General features: G+C 44.2%; 1 protein-coding gene across 2 annotated transcripts; it reads right to left on the reverse strand.

Moving 5' to 3' along the window:
• Positions 1-1,809: 1,809 nt before the first annotated feature.
• ANAPC5 (anaphase promoting complex subunit 5) lies at positions 1,810-15,181 on the reverse strand. Of its 2 annotated transcripts, none has more exons than XM_010214005.2 (17): positions 14,972-15,181; positions 14,814-14,893; positions 14,257-14,366; positions 13,674-13,869; positions 12,436-12,502; positions 11,222-11,323; positions 10,242-10,432; positions 9,242-9,323; positions 8,505-8,594; positions 6,829-7,010; positions 6,220-6,355; positions 5,910-5,984; positions 4,974-5,095; positions 3,745-3,852; positions 3,349-3,496; positions 2,572-2,734; positions 1,810-2,137 (listed from the first exon to the last, which is right to left on the reverse strand). In XM_010214005.2, exons 1-17 carry the CDS (start codon positions 15,173-15,175, stop codon positions 1,923-1,925), a joined length of 2,271 nt encoding a protein of 756 aa, XP_010212307.2. In that variant the 5' UTR covers positions 15,176-15,181; the 3' UTR covers positions 1,810-1,922. The 2 variants fall into 2 exon arrangements, with proteins under 2 accessions (XP_010212307.2, XP_088388679.1); XM_088532553.1 differs by having other exon boundaries at positions 12,436-12,505.
• Between the last annotated feature and the right edge of the window lie 2,408 nt (positions 15,182-17,589).

Genomic DNA, 17,589 nt, shown 5'->3' on the forward strand with positions numbered 1-17,589 from the left:
AGGAGGGAAAAGGAGGGAGCGGGAGGGAGGGAGGGAGGGAGCCCCGCTCCGCCCCGGGGAAGGGGAGGTTTCCCCGCGGGCAGCCGCATCCTGCCCACCCCCCTCCTCCCATCACCATTTATTTATTTATTTTCGCCTCGATCCGCCCCAAAACGCCGCCGCTCCCCCCGTACCCTCCGCGGCGCCCCCCACCGCACCCAGGGCAGCTGGAGCCCCGCGACACCCCCGGGCCCCGGCGGGCGGTCACGAGCGGCTCCCTGTGAACGGGGACCCAGCGCGGCCCCGCTGCGGCCGAGGAGGCCGCTCACTCCCGCACTGCTCGGGTTACTCGATCACCTGCTCCTATGCGGTGCCTCGTCCCACCGGCATCCTCCTCCTCGCACCCATCCTGGAACTGGGGCGAGAGACGGATCTGAGCGCCCCGTCCACGCTGAAGCGCCCGGGGCTCCGCGGGGCCCCTTGTCCCGCTGCTGTGAGAGCCGGTGCAGGAGCCCCGGGAGCCTCCGCGCCCAACGCTGCCCTTTCCACCAGCATCTCCAAAGCCACCCTAGCGCTCAGCTTCACAATAATGCAAACTATGATATTAATGCAAAGATGCCATTAATGCCAATAGCAGGTGCTGCAAATGCTTTATGCATAGAACTAAGAGCTTTCCCGGGGTCCAAGTAAGGGAGCATATGGGGCATGGCTGAGCCCAGAGCTCCTGAAAAAGCTGCTGGGAGCCTGCATGTTTGTTCCCAAACACGCAAAATAAACTGGGGTTTTAGCAGATAACCAGGGCTTTGGCTTGTAACAGCCGCACAGCAACATTAATTAAAGGGATGTGTAAACTAGCAATGGATTATCCCTATTCCCATCACATTTTAACACTTATCTCTTCCTGCCTGGCCTGGCAGAGCTCCAGCAGAGACGGTTAAGATCGACTTCTAAGCTCACTTTCTCTTTGCCAGCAGTGCCACAATCTCATCTAGCGCTTCCTGCCAGGATATCATGAGGAGTTTGCACTAATGATATTTAGCTCTTGTAAAGCAGAGAGCAGAAAGGCCCTGAGCGCAGCGTGCGCGAGGGCCAGCGCTGCCTCCCACCTCGCGCCTGCACCTTCCCGGCCTCAGTGGTGCGATCCCACCTGACAACTAAAACAAATTTACCTGCCAAAACAAGGCTCTAATTGCTATGAGTCAATGGCGTGCAGTTACTTGTTGTCCTCGTTTATTCACAGATAGAAACAGAGCAGGGAAATCGTGCACACTGCCTACAAAAAAGCACACAAAATAGTTCACTTGACCCAGTGCTCTCGTTGCAGCCAAGTGAACCTTAGTCCACTTTGCATTTTTCCAGCTGCTTTTTGCACAAGGACTAACACAGCAGGGCTGGGACTTTGCACCATTAGACCTTTCCAAAAGGATCCTGTTTTCCTCCCCTTCTGCCAGCACCATCTGTTTCAGCAGTGTAAACAGCCACTGTAGACAGGTTAAATGCAAGGACATGTTTTAAATGCGAATCCCCATTCCACACTATTTAAAATTAGCACACAGGGGAGTTGCCTACAGTTTCCACTAGTGTTTTGTGCCCTATCCTGTGGTAACTTAAGCCAGCATCAAGACAGAAAGTGCCATTTCTAAGAGCAGAAATTGATTTATTTTTTTCATTATCATGACTTTGCAACTCTCTCTCAATGTGCCTATAACACAGTCCTTAGAGCACTGTTTTTCCCCACTCAATTCTTATTCTTAATTTCTAGTATGGAACAAAGTGAAAGACGTGGAAACTTGTATTTCCTCCTAAATCTTTACAAGCAAAAAACACAAGTTTGTTCAGTAGAAGACCATAATTTATGGACAATTATTTTGAAACACTGATGACTAAATACAATAAGAAGACAGTTAACAAAACAGGAAAGCAAAACTCATCCTTAAAATGTGTCACTTAAAGGCATTTATTAAGGGCACACCATGTGCAGGCAGCTCCTGGTGCAACTGTCGGAAGAGCATCGCACATTTGTTCCTCTCCTGGGTCTTGCCTAGAGTGTGGAACAGTCTGGCTTGAAAGTAGAGAACATCTCTGAGCTGCTCTTTGCAATCCACTTTGGCAAAATACGTCTTAGCTTCATTTAGATTCAAAATAGCTGATTCCAAAGCTGCCGCAAACAGAGAAGGTTGGGGAGGAACAGACAGACAGTTTTAAGATATCATCACAATAATAATTTAAGCAATATAGCCCCATTCTAAGGAGTCCAAATACACATTCCTCAGCCTTTAAGAACACTTTGTGTCTTAGCAACAGGCTCTTTCAGCTAGTCTGTTACTCAACCTTGGCTGCAAAATATGGGCATGAAAGAATGCAGATAAACACGGTTCCATGATGCCTACCAAATCTGTTCAACCCGAACAGCTATTTCCAACTTAATTTGCCTATTTGATAACTACATAACACGATTTAGTAACATTTTAATGTTACTAATGGTGAGCAGAGGGAAGGGGGTGTCTGTTCTAGCAGGGCTCCAACGAACCCACTGGTTTGTGGTCCCCAACTTGTGAATGGGGTGCAAAGAGGGAGAGCTCTTCACGCTACCTTCAACCTTCTTTTGTGGAGTGTAGGAAGCTGCAGAAGCCACCTGGCATTTGGCCACCAAGAACATGGCACAGCCCTTGTCCAGCATAGCTCCGTGGGCCAAGACGGGCTCTATCGCCATATGCAGAATATTCAGAGCTTGCTCAGGAATCCCAAGGATCAGCTGAAAGAGAAACACGTCGTAGCTCTCATACTGCAACACGCTGGCGAGTGCAGCTTCTCCTGGGAAGACCAACATAAGCTGCATCTGTTTTTCATAAAGCAATGCTCCAGACGAGGATGTATTTTTTTTTCTCCCCCCAATCTTCTTTTAAATCAAAATGTATTAGTAGAAATGAGCTACCATTTGAAGTTATTAGGCACGGTTTCCTCCACTCCAGTCAGTGCTGACAATCAGGACTCTGCCAGCTAAGAATAAACAATACAACTGAACTCCATTACGAGGGTTATTTTTAATTCAAGCACATGTCAAACCATACTACTAGAAAGCCAAAAAATTAGCATGAGAAATACCAACTGGAGAAATGAAGGCAGGGCCAATTTACACTCGCCTGCTTAATTATGCTGAATAACCACAGATCTTGCTGATTTACACAGCAAATAAGCAGCTTTTATTAACTTCCTCAAAAGGCTTTATATTTAGAGCATGTTTCTTTGGAACCAATGACTGAACTGCAGCAAGGTTATGTTCTTAAACCTAACAGGAGTAAAACCAGGATACAGATCTCTGGCATAAACATTGCCCTACTGTCCTGTGAAAGCACAAGCCAAACATACCTGGGAGAAGGCCAAGTTGAGCACAGTTTCAGAAGCCAAGTACTGCAGGCTGTACTGTCGAGAGAGGGCAAGCGCCTGCAGCAGGACGGGCAAAGCTATCGTGTGGCACGAAGACCTCCAGTAGAGCTCTGCTATTGAGAGAAGAACGCTGCCAAAAGAGGCAGAAATAATGATAAGCCTGTATCTTTTGATTAAAAAAATGTCTGCTATTTTCCTCCCTTGCTACAATGAGCAAGTGTCAAACGATTATCCCATACCATCTTTAATAAATGAAATTATGTTATCTCTATAGCAGGTAATCTGAAAACTAATTAAGTCTGCACACAGACAGACTGAAGCAGTTGATTTTAATTGCTGCCCAGTGGTTTGAATATTCTGCAAATGATTCATTCTTACCTAATCACCATCTCAGTGTTCCTGATTTTCTGGCAGTGGATCAACAGTTTCTGCAAAAGTTTGTGCGCCTCTGACATTTGGTTTTGGGCTTTCAAAATAAGAGCTTTTCTGCCAGGGTAAAACAGAAAGTCATTGATCCTCTGTTTACATCTCAGACACATTTGTACTCTTGACAGCGCAGTAAAATGGGCCTTTATTTTGTGAACTTTGTTTCATAAAACTGTAACAAAGTATGTATGCTATACACTGTGGGGAGAATTAGGCATCTCGGAACACTAGAGAACTCCCTGGCAGAAAGGATCAAACTCATAAAATGGCCCTAGCTGGAAAACAAGGGTTGCCAAAAACAAAGGGCAAACAAGCAGCAGCAGCAGGAGGACATGCAAGCTGGGAAGCACCAGCAATTATTTGTGCAAGGAAACCAGGCATGCTGGCTAAAACTGGCATGAGCTCACACGGACATGGAGGGCCAGGAAAAGAGCAGGAACAGAGAAATAAGCAACAAACACATAGCAGCAGGAGACAGGCTAAAAACATACACTGAGCAGTGTATTTAAAGGTCAGGGAAATCACAGTTAGTCCAGTTCCAGAAGGAAAAACATGAGGTCCCGCAGCTTGAATACTTGTCTTCCTGTCTACGGTACTGGCTGGGTTTTTAAGCCTTTTGCCCCATTGAAAATTAACAGGAGATAGCTTAAAACAATAAATTGTTACTCATAAACAAATGACAAGTTTTAAGCCCATCTATTTCTAACACATCTTTTCATTTAGAAAACAGAGCACATCAAGATGAGATAAGTACATCTATATTGTCCTATTCTGTAAATGTAGAAACAAGGACAGAAATAAAGTCATGTTCAAGCTCTAATGGTAGCAGAGTTGCAACTGCGCCCTAGGTCCCCAGCTGTTTTATATGAAATTCTTCATTGTGCACATTTTCAGGAGAAGATTTTGAAGAAGTATTCTGCAGATCTACAGTCTCAAAATAACACAAATTTGTACAGTGCCATTCTGACCTTAAAAATCCCCAGGGCAACAACTAGAATGGATTACTGCAGGACATGCTCTTAATAGAGTCATTATTACAGGTTAGACAACACTACCTAAATTAATACTGGAAACAGATGAGCATGTAAATACATGCGACTGCCAGCAATCATTTTACTAAATGTTTAATTATCTTAATGGGATAAACTCTAAGTTTATTTTGCAGATTCAAGATTTCTTACCTGTACACTCCTTCAATGCTATTAAGTGCTGTAATCCCAGCTACAAGAGAATCTGCTATATGATACCTGCCGTCATTCATGGCTCTCTCAAACTGTATTTTCTGATCAAACAGCATCCAAAGCTAAACAAAGAACACCCAGGAATAAGTCTAAGAAATTGGGCACGGTCATTTTCTAACCTTAAATTCAAACTTAAATTTGATTTTTCCCTGAGGATATTTACATCCCAAAACAATCAAATTCATGCTTGCGTGTTTGACGAGCTCTCCAGTTACAGGATTTGCTAAATCCCTGTCCTTCAGCAGAGAGATCCAGAGTAATGTTTCAATACTGCAGCTGACCTATTTGACTGCATCTTAAGTAAAAAAGCTCTTTTAAACCACTACTAATGCTTTGAAATAATAGACTTGTTTATAGCAAAAAGAGAAGGACTAAACTAAATGTAATGGAATCTACATCACTTTAATGTAAACACTATCTTATAGACTCACACATTAATGTATTTCCCAGTCACACAATTAATGTCTTCTTCTCTCAATTATTTCTGGAATATATCAAAGTAACTAGCACTCACTACACAGGCTCCAGATCAGTGTAGAGCATTTAACTCGTGTGCGTGCTCCTGAAGGAGATGTATACTTCTCTGGTAAGTACAGTTCTATTTAAATGGACTGTTTGTTGTGTTTTTTTTTTTTTTTTTTTTAGGAGGTATGGTGAGATAATTGTCTCAGCAGTCTTAAAACAACAGAGGCAATCTTTTCATGCTTTTGTACGAAGGTATACACCACATGGCTTCCTGTGGGATCAGGAGCCAACTGAAAATAGCAAATATAGCCCCAGGCATACAGAAGAAAGGTATGAATTAAGCTGCAATGAAATTTAGGTTCTATTGTAACACAATTGCATAATTTACAGGCTAAATTACATATATTTTACCTGTGCATGCTGACTGTGGGGAGGAAATCTTTCCTTTAGATGCTTCAGTATTTCAGAAGCAGCAGCAAAGTATCCCTGTAACACAGAAACACAGAGCTCCCTGTAACACAGCGTGCACGGAGGCGAGCGCCGTTCCCCTGGATTTCACCACAACCCTCGTGGAAGGAGGGGAACAGGCCAGGCAAAAGCCCTCTATTTTCTTTCCCTGCAATGCAGAGATTAAAGGTAGAGCACGGCACGACTCCAGCCTCGCCGTGGCAGTAACGCCCACACACCAGTGGCACTTTGTGCGAGCAGCCACAGGACTCACCTGCTCGGCGTGCAGCTCGGTCAGGTGGCACAGCACCACGGCGAAGGACTCGGTGTTGTTCTGCTGGACGCCCACGTTCACAGCCTCCAGGCTGTTCATGCTCAGCAAGGTCTGCGCTTGCTGAAGGGCCATGGTGCTTCGGGGAGAGAAACACCCTTCAGCTTTCAAGTGACAAACACCAACTGCTTTTAATCTATGGTCTGGTTACAACAGTGGTCTATGGATTTTTTCTGGTAAGCCTGGGAGAATGAAAATTGTGAAATAACTGCCACCCAGGAACTCTAGACTAGGCAAGCGTGTACAACGTCCTGAAAGCTGCACGTAGTTTAAGTACAGATATGCTGAAAATGGGGGCATAAGAATATTGCATTTAGGCACTGCTTGCCACTACTAAATGGAAACATGATGTCTTCTCCTGCAGGAGTTTTAAATGAACCTAAGAGCATGGAAATAACTGCATCCAGCATTTACTGGATCACACAGTCTGAATGCTTTACTTCAGTACACTGAAGTGACACAGTCACTTGTTACACCTATATAAATAACTCGAAGTGCATTACCTGCTAACAAGTAGAGTGAGCTAATGCAAGAGTTCCAAAGAACAAATACCTGCGGCCATACAACCTCCAAATGGCAGTTTTCTGTGCTATGCTAATATCAACGAGCTCCGACAAGCTGTGTTTCCAGTGCAACAGATCCGAATCTTTCAAGGCATCCATTAGCTTGTTGGCAGCCTTTCCTGCAAAAGCTCTTTGTTGGACCAAGGACTGTATTCCCAGGGAGGCAAGGTACTGGGGAGAAGGGGGGAAAAAAGCCAACACTGAAATACAAGAGAGCACACTGCACTCGTGAATTACATCACAGCAAGAGGTATAAACCAAGAAAAAAAGTTCCTAATAAAAATATGATGCTATTCAGCACAGACAAAAGAACACTGCTCCAGCGATTTCTTTAAATATGCACTTCCACACCCACACATACATGAATGCCACATGAATGCTAAATGTGAAAAGTAGCTTCCACTCCCCCGCAGAGGAGTCTTAAAGAAGATGACATGACTCATGATGAAGGGACTGGAGCATCTATCGTATGAGGGAGGCCTAAGTGAGCGGGGCCTGTTCAGCCTGGAGAAAAGAAGATTGAGAGGAGATCTGATCAACATGTTCAAGTACCTGAGGGGAGAATGTGAAGAGGATGAGGCCAAGCTCTTCTTGGTGGTGGCCAATGACAGGACAAGGGGTAATGGGTACAAATTGAAACACAGGAAGCTCCATCTCCATGTGAGGAAGAACTTCTTTCCTGTGAGGGTGACAGAGCCCTGGAACAGGCTGCCCAGAGAGGCTGTGGAGGCTCCTTCTCTGGAGATCTTCAAAACCTGCCTGGATGCCACCCTGTGCCCCTGCTCTGGGTGTCCCTGCTGGAGCAGGGGCTGGACTCGATGCTCTCTAGAGGTCCCTTCCAACCTCAACCCTTCTGTGATTCTGTGTGACTTTCATCTGGATTTCTCCAATGATCAAACAGCTAGGGAAACACAGAGCCTTCCCCACCAAATGGCCATTACCCTGGTTGCATAAACAGCAATCCCTTTCTTTCATTATCTTCCCAGTTTTCCTACGGCTGTTATTTCTCTCCACTTTATGGGATCACCTATGTCACAGGCTGGTTTTCGGGGCTCACCAGGTAGCCACCCCTCTACGCAGTACAATGTCTGCGCTCCATCGCGCAGCATCAACTACTTGGTTCCTTTTAGATCAGTCCTCTTAACAAAGAGATGGCAGATCTTGGGGGAAGACAGAACCAAACTTTATCAGCCAGGTGATACATAAGCAAGGGCACAACACTACTTGAGGAGAGGGCTGCCCCACAAGATTTCACAGCTGCAACAGGGCAGTACAAGTAAATGCGTGTTCAAAACCCTGCCAGAGACACGAGCACCGAGTTACAGGGAAGGCAGATACTGAGGCTCGAGAGTCTCCCTTCAGCAGCAGCAGATTCGTTATGAGCCTAAAAGCTCCTCCTGGGGCCAGCCCAGCTGCTGCAGAGAATTCCTCTGCCTGAGAAGCAAACAAGCTAAAAGTAAAAGCAGGGAGCTTGGCAATCATGCACTGACATTAAAGCAACGGAACTCTGGCTTGTTCTTATAGAGATTAAAAGTGATACAAACAGCTAGATTTTGTAGTGTAAAATAGGTTGATTTAAACTCGATTACACATTTGAACTGTTTAGCCAAAATAAGCCACAATCCCTCTACCCCCCTATATAAGGTTAAAGTGAAACGGACTTACTGGTAAACCAAAGTGTAAAGATTTGTTTACAGAGTGCTCCAGCAGAACACAGCTATCAAATATCTTCTGTTCCAAGATGTACAACCAGCTCTAGTAACAGGAAAAAAAAAAGTTAAAAATCTTATTGCAAATATTGGTTTCAGCATTGTACAGCATTTTTTACTTCTCTTACTTTTGCATGGAATGCACAAGAGCCCACTGTGGAAGCACAAGCCATTCTTTAGAACAAATACGATGCTAAATGAATTTCTATTAAATGCTACATGAAAAATATATCAAATGTCCAGCTAGGCTGTCACACTGGCTCTACAGCAGTCAGTGTGGAGGTTTCGGAATAATATATGGTCACCCTATTACAGTTAGTGTGGAAATCGTCATCTTAGGAGCTTGATATCACTGATGCTAATTCATTACAACACTGTTAATTGCAGGAACCAAAAAAAAAGACTAAGACTAAACTCTGAGCTCAGCACTGAGTAATCTTGGGAGCACAACTTCTGTTTAAGAAAATCATCCCAAGCCATAACAAAAACCTTACCATGATCTCCCTCTAGTCTTTTGCTCTAGCTGAACCATCTGTCAGAAACAACCTGTCATCCCACTGTGGGATAGTTGTATTTGAGTTACTGCTGCATTTGCTGTCACTCTAAGGGTATTTCTGCAGGTCTTCCCTGAGCCAGAGCACAGCTAACGCAGGCAAACGTGACACGACCTCCCTCTCAGCAGGGCTGTCTTACCAGGCAGTGCTGCAAGCACACGTGGTCGTTAGACTCCTGGGCAATCCGGATGGCCTCCTGGAGCGCGAGTTCGGCCTGCTGGCTACGGACAAACAAAAACACAGAATGCATTCACCTTCCCAGAGCACTGAATATGCAGCATTCCAAAGGTACAGAGCCATACCCCTTTAAATTATGCATATCCCACTCAGAAAAGAACTGATTTAATAGATCAAATAAAGCCTGTGCTTCCTTCTTACCACTTCAGCAGTATATTCTGGTCTTGCAGCTAGTGATCAAGGCAGCATTGTGAAAAACTAACTGTACCCCTAAATGGGCTTTCAAACCCATGTTCATGCTAACGTGTTAAGTTAGTTTGAACAGGTGAAAGACCAAGTATCTGCCTATGTAGAGAAGTTGTTTCTTTAAATTTGTTCAGATCTCCTTCCCTCTCCAGTCCTTCTACATGATGTCTCCAGGCAGAAGTTAATAAACGAAAGTCTTACATGGAAGTAGCTACACCAGCCTTACTTATCAATAACACCCACACCTATGACTTTTTAGAAATAATACTGAATTTCTCAGATTTTTTTTAGTTATTCTTTTTTTCAGATCATCAGCTGTAAGTGTTTAAATGCAACAAAAAACAACTGTTCTTTTTTGAGAATATAGCTGGAAATAAGCACCCACATCCACTGACCTTTCTGAGATCCCAGAAATGCAGCAACTAAGAACTTAACTCCCTAGGAAATAGTTGCAACTGGACACAGACAAATGCCAGCTCTTACAGTGCTGTGGATTACTCCTTTTTTTTTTGACATTTATTTGGTTTCCATAATAACTAAAACAAATCAAGATTCTAAGAAAACTCCAGCCCAACGCAACTATAACTGTTGTTGAATTAGAGGAAGTACCTTCTTCTCCAGAGCAGATTTTCATAATGGATCAAAGGTCCATCCATTAGCACTCGAGAGCTGCAACAAGATGAATTTTACATGCATAGTACAAAGCATTAACTTACTAATGGCCAAACCGACAGTGCAGAGCAGCCAGGTTGAGAGCAGCGTATCGCAGACTCCGGCCGTAGCCTTCATCCCCGTTGCTTTTGCCTTCTGCTCCGGTGAGAATTAAACGGTCAAAATAGTGGAGCAGGCTGTGTGTTGAACTGAAGACATCCTGCACTCTGAGATTGTTTAAGTAGCTTAGATAATGCTATAAACAAAAGCAAAATCAGCTTTAAGCACACAGAACAATTAAAAGACTAAGTTTTTGAGAAGGGGGATGATAAAAGTACCTATCTGGCCCTTGACATTAGAAAGGACAGGCCAACCTTTTCTGTTAGAAGCAGAACAGCAGCGAGGACCTTTTGAGTCATGAAGCCCTGCCCTTCCTCTGGCAGCACTTTCAAGGAACCTTCTCCAAATGGGAGCAAGGAAAGTGTCTGTCTTAGCCAAAGGACAACTGGGAGGAAGCCTGGAAAACTAAAGCAGGAGAGTTTACTGGGAACTCATGGGAACAGCTCAAGAGGAAGTGCCCTGGGAACAAGGCAAACGCTCGCAGCACATTTGAGTTACCTATTGCTGTCAGGCTACTTCCAAGCATCAGAAGTGAGCATCAATAAGTAAAAATCACCAGAGATTTCATCTAATACCGATTTCTAAATTATGGAAATATAAGGTCCAAAATTTCTTAGGAAGAGTACATGAAAAGAAATAAGCTTTAGATTCAGTTCAATTAGAATGCATTGCAATAGCCCCACCAAAGTTAGCAGGATTATATCGATGCATAGAGCTAGACATGTGGTTAAGTACTTTGCTTAATTAAGGTTTCTGTACCTTCCGGAGTTTTAGTTTGAATTACTAAACATTTACATGTTTCTTACTCACATTTTTATCATCTGCTTATATTTCAATATAGAATAAATGACTCCCAAACAATCCCATTCTAGTGAGATGAAGAAATTCCTTTATAATCATTCTGCATGAAGAAAGAAATACTTACTGCTTCAGCAAAGTCTGGATTAAATTTTAACAAGTTGTTCAATTCCTTCTGTAAAGATGCTGGAGCAAGAGCTTTTGTTTCATCATTCTTCAGTAAAGAAGCCTGGAATAAAATTTGAAACCAATGTTAACTAACTGCAAGCTAGCAGGGAAGCAGAGCCCCATTATGTGCGTGTCCTGGGGTCACCCATCGGGTGGCTCTGGAGCAACTTTCACACTAAGAGTGGTTGCCTCCAAGGTTTGGGACACTGGGACATGCTGTGGGATCCAGGGGCAGAGCACTTTGGGCTTGTCCAGGATCCTATGGGATGTTTAGTGGAGGATCCACAGGTGGAGAAAGGCATGGATCAAGGTGGAAGGAGGAGCAAGTGTGTGAAAATAGAAGGATATGAGCATAAAAGGCACTGGATACGTGCGTCTGGCCATGCCCTGCGCCAGATCACCACAACCTGCCCTCTTGGTTCTCACTAACCACCCTCCTAAGTATTTTCCTGTGTGAAGGGCTCTACTTTGTGTGCATGGGGGTCACAGTACAAACTACTGGAGTCAGACTACAGGTTACAGGGGTCCACATGCCTGTGGCATCAACAACTGAGTTGGCGTGACTGGTCATACATCACTGTGTTATTCCAGTGAACTTCACGTTGGATAAGCAGCTTGGGAGCTACATATTGAAGCAGCTGTAAGTCTGTGATGGAGAGGCCTGTGTCTCTGTGAGCAAGACAACCAGGGGTCTCAGCCAGCTGCTGGAGAGGCCATGGGATTTGGGGTTGACCAAGAGACCATCTATGTGTGTGCATCTGCATGTGACACAACAAGCTGATCCAAGGGCCAGTTACTGGCCACACTGAGGACCTAAGTCTGAATTGCTGCAAGAACCCAGTGCTGCATGTGCATGGGCTGGCAAGTGCAAACGGGTCTGCACCAGCAGCTGGAGCAGGGCTGCAGGGCCCAGACACTCATGTCTCGATGCCAGCAAGTGGGGAGAGTGAGGATCCAGGGTCAGGACCTGACCCTCTCAGAATCAAATAACACCATATGGTCTGCAAGCCTGGAAAAAACAGTTGTAAACCCAGGTGCTCACACTGAGCAGCTAAACGCACAATGTACAATTAACAAATCTTCAACAGAGTTGAGAAAACATCATGCTTGATAATACGCACAGAGATGGAAAATGATGTTATGGATCATTTATTTTGTTTAGAATCAACATACCTGCTGAGAAATAAAATATTCTGCTTGTTTCTGGGAAAGAGGCCCATTGCAAGATATCTCTTCTTCCCTGCTAAGAAACACTGTGGTTAGAAACAAGGGCAATGAAATTGAGTACAAGAAAATAGATTTTACCCAAAACTCCAGCTTTTGCTTTATAAAGCTTCATGACATATTACATTTTCTGCTTCAAGGTGTTGAACTCTAATAAAGAATAAAATGTACTACACCAAAGCTAGCAGCCTGTATGACCCCACACAGTTCACACATTTATACAGCTACACCTGAAGGAAAATGGATGTTGTTCTGATGGATCAGCCATTATAAAACTAGGCCTGAATGAAAACCTTCAGCCTGCAGAGACTGTGGCCAGCATGAGTGTTATCCTACATACACGAATGTTATCCTATATATACAAAGGAATGTTAAGAGAAACAGCAGATTTAGGGTGACAGAAAATACAGAGTAAATATAGAGATATATAAAATATTTTTAGTATAATTCCTACGGTGAAACATCTCTTTAGTGGGTCAAAAGTCTCAGTAATTGCTTCTCATCTTTAATGTGAGTTCTGTTTGGAGAAGGGTGAAAGCATAAACGTTAAGCTTCACTTTTCCTTGGAGGGGAATCTTTCCTTGCTGGAAGCAGAGGTGAGCACAACCAGAGTGCAACCAGAGAAGAAACCATGGAAGGGAACCCTGGACTGCGATTCCCTAAGGGAGCATGAGGATGGGGCACCGCCATCTTCTGCAGGACACGGAGCACAAACTGGTGCCATTTACAAGTCTCACCACGTGGTGGCACCACGGAAACGGCGAGGCCACCCGGCTCCACGCGTGCGGATTCAGCGTGTTTTATCATCACCACAAAGGCAGAGGTTTTTGAAGCCAAAGGTGACAGGACCTTCTCATTTCCTCCCCAAGAAACACAAAGTTCTACCATTTCAATGTTATCTGTAATTCATATGTTCTTAAGGAATAGCTAGAGTATTTCTGAACTGCCTTCTAGGTTGAGTATCTGCAAGTTAACAAGATCGATATAAAAAAAAAAATCCTCTGTGATCCCTACATAAGGTAAAACAAACAGAAATTCCAGCTTACAGCAACTACAAAATCAGACTACTGCAAGAGCAGACTCTGGAAAATTTCAGTTTACGTTCATAGGTACAGGGGTAACCTGAAGCAAGATTAACTGAGAAATCTCTTTAAAGAGTGGTAAAGTCTTGTATATTAATACATCACCTGAGTGGTGCATCAAGTTCTTCTTTCTCCATTCTCCCCTCCAGTTCCTCTGTATTTGTCAGCTCCATGTCACTCTCATCAATTCCATCTTTCTTCTCATCACTTTGAAAGTACTGCTGAAGTGCAGTGTAAAGTTTATAGACCTGACTGAAAGAAAGTTTATTGTATGCCAGGATCATATGGCGCAGAAAGAGACCTGCAAAGGAAAATATCTGTTAGCACAAGTATCCAAGAAGCTCTTGCTTCAGAGAGGAGACTGGAAATACTATAATACCTAGAAGGTTAAACTGCATTACTCAGTTTTGCTCAAGGACCTCATGTTAACCTCCTGATTGATAAAATTCACTTTCTAGAGTGTCAGCCTGAAAATAAGTTAGTGGCAAATCTGAGATTCTCTGATCGCAGCAATGTTGTTAAGATCAGTGAGAATTACAGTGAGAATTACACTTAAGCAAGGGAAAATTCTATTACGAAACATATGTCCCTAGTACTCCCCTAAAAGAAAAACAAATCTTTACCTTGAGTGAATTATATCAATATTAGTTATCACATCAAATACAGCTTATCAATAATAACTATTTACCTACTACACTCGTTTTATGAACTTCTGGCTCTGTCCCAGTAAACAAATCTGAAAGGTCATCAAAAAACTGTTCCATATCTTTCAGCTCTCCCTCTGCCATAAGTTTCAACCTAAGTGGGAAGGAGGAAAAAAAAACACCTTTATTTAGGGCTCTAATATGACACAGCAAATAAACACTCCTCCATTTTCAGGTATGGCTGAAAAAAATGCAGCCAGAAGTGGCAGCTAGGTCATTATGCTAAAGGTACATACATTTGCGAATAGAAGAGTGTGTTAAGTATAGTATAATAAAGTAAACAACAATTGCATAAATAACAAGCATGATATAGTAAATAATGACTTTTTTTCTTTCTCAAACAGTTCGCTCGATAGAGAGTAAAGAGAAAGGGCTGATGCTCTGATGCTGTTTCAAACCCAGCAGGTTTTAGCACCAGCGCCCGAGGCCGCCAACGGCAGCGCAGCCCCGCGCCGGGCCAGCTCCGAGGGGGACGACTCTGGCCGTGACTTTAAGCTGAGCCCGTGACCTCCCGCGCCCGCGGGAGCCGCGAGGCGCCCACCTGATGTGCACGGAGGCGGCCAGGTGCGGGCAGCACTCCTCGATGGCTCTGCGCAGTCGCGACAGCGGCATGTCGGGACCCTAGGTGGGGGGGAGGAGAGCGACATGTCGCGACAGCGGCCGGGGACGCCGCCGGGGACGCCCCGGCCCCGCGCGCACCTGCAGCAGCGGCAGCAGCAGCCGGTTGAGGCGGCGGCGCTCGAGCAGCGCCAGCTGCGCCCCGGCGCGGCCCAGCTCGCTGAGCAGCACGAGCAGCGCCATCTTGTAGGGGGTCACCCAGTCCTTGATGCCGAAGACGTTGGCGTGCACCACGCCGTTCGTCATCATGGGGTTGAAGTAGAGGCTCTCGTGCACGCTCGCCATGGCGGACACCCCCCGGTCCGCTCCGGCCGCCGCCTTCCCGCCCCGGCCCGCGAGAGCGGCCCCCGCGAACCCTCCAATCACGGCCACCGCCGGCGTCACGCGGGCGGCGCGGCGGCCAATCGGAGGAGCGGGTGTGCGCCGCTGCGGAGGCTCCGGGTGGCGAGGCGGGACGGTAGGCAGAGGTTCCGGGGGCTCCCGAGGCCGGGCGGGAAGCGCCTGCCCCCCTGCGATAACTGGGACACGACGCCAAATTCTCCGAGGAATTTTGTCCCCATGCCGTTATTGTCTCCATAACTCCCGACAGCGCGTCACTGAGGTGTTGTGTTTCCAAAGAAAATACTCCCATTATTGTAACAAGCCTCCTTTTTGTAAGCAGGACCAAAAGAAAACTCAATATTCTTCTTATTATGATATATAATAATAATAAACATATATATTATATTATATATAGTCTTACATATTTCCTTGTCCCCAAGGGTCTCAGCTGACTTCCTCCTCCTTCATACTTGGGGTGGCAAGAGGAGAAAAAGTCAAGTTAGGAGCCATTCTCTCAATTACACATGCAATTAAGGACTTTACTGTTACGGGTAATTGTTGCTAGCATGGCTGAGGGTAACTTCCTAGTGCCCATTCCACTAAATCTAGAGCTAAAAGCAGGGAACAGCTGTAGCTACTGTTGCTAGGATTATGTAATTGACGTTCCCTGAAAATAAGGATGACATTTGGGGTGAAACACTGACATCACAAGGTTGTTTGTCAAGGAGGGGCGAGAGACGGGGATTAAGGAGAACTGGAGTTTGCAGAAGTCAGTGAGGAGGAGGAAGGAAACGACTCACATGGAGCTGGCCAAAGCTCTGGCTTTTTCCATCTCATCTGAAGCTCTCGTGCAAACCACACTGAATAACCCTCGAGTATTTTGTAGCAAGAGATTTTAAAACATGTATTTTAATGCATATTTGAAGAGAAAAAAAACCACCCCACCATACCTAGTCCTCTAAATAAGCAAGAAAATATGATTTTTTTTTGTCATAAGTTCAAGGTATACAACTGAAGCAATCAGTCCCTATCTTACCAAAACTAGGCTCAAGCTCCCAAGTAACATGTCTAAGGTTTGTGAAGTGTGTAGTAGCAAGCAGCCAGACTTGGAAATTCTTGCACTTTAACGAATGCTGAATCCTACAGGATGTTGAATCCATTAGACCAAATCTCAGTAATCTGAAAACCTTCCTTAAAGATAATTCCAAAGTCTGTGCATCTCTAATACAACAGAATGTTACAAATCTTAGCCCTAAAGGTAATAACGTGCAATCTGGAATTGCCAAATCAAATCTAGATTTTTTTTTCTCTCTTGCTGTTTGTTTTGGTTTTGACTTAAAGATGCTATAAACAGTGGATTAAAAAAAAAATCCTAATAAGGATCCTGATGATATGCAAAACCTTGGAAGATTATAGAATGGCTGCTGGGCATCATTATTTGTATTTTGGTGACAGAAGTAAATGGGACATCTAGCATTAATAGATTTAAATCTTTTAATGCTTCTTTGGCACAATCCAGACGGCTCAGTGAGGGCAAGTCTCTTATTAGCTGAGCCTCTGCAAACACCACTTTTCAGCTGCAGAATAGCAGATAGGGTTAAACATTTTTTATGTTCAAAAATAATCAGCATGGTCACAATTTAGACACACTAATGCATAAGAAGTGATCTCAAATCACATGTTACAACTATGATTCATCAAAACCTGCCCAAAATAAGGTGGGAGTGGCAAGTGCAGTTGTCAGCATAGCGCTAGATCTCAGCTGTTAGGCCCACGCTACTCCCTAAAACATCTGTGTTTGGGAGGGTTTTTTCTTGACAAGTTGTTTCCAAAGCTAGGGAAAAAAAATGGTTTTGCTTTATTTTGCTCATCTGTGGAACAGTTCTTACGGATCAGGAATCCTGGTTTTAGCAAAGATACTTGGGTATAACTTGGTACTTCAGGTATGATTCTCTGACACCAAGTTCAGAGACCATAAAAGTTTTAGGAAAACAAATCACAGAGATGCTTCTTAAAGTGGTTTAAAGCAATTTCTTAAATGGGCGAATGATTAGTAATTGCCAGGTAAGGCAAAGAAAGAGTAAAACAGCTGCATTTTATTTCTTTTTGTCACTATCTTATTGATCAGACTTAACTCATTTGTTTACTTACACTTCATTTCCAGTAGTTCTCAAATTTTCCAGGACTGATCCTGCTGTTAACTTTGCTTTTTGTTTTAATGTTTCTATTTCTTTTTTGATGTCCTCAGAAAAGACTGATTTAAATTTCTTGTTTTAATCCAGCTCTGATCTTACACAACTCTATTCAAGACTCTCTGTCTGGCCAGTAGAAAAGGGATAGCAGAAAGCAACAGATGTAATTTGAAGAAACAGAAGAGC

This window comes from Tinamus guttatus, unplaced genomic scaffold (genome assembly GCF_059628265.1).
Source record: "Tinamus guttatus ecotype Peru unplaced genomic scaffold, ASM5962826v1 Tinamus_guttatus_pri_ptg000459l, whole genome shotgun sequence".
NCBI lineage: Eukaryota > Metazoa > Chordata > Aves > Tinamiformes > Tinamidae > Tinamus > Tinamus guttatus.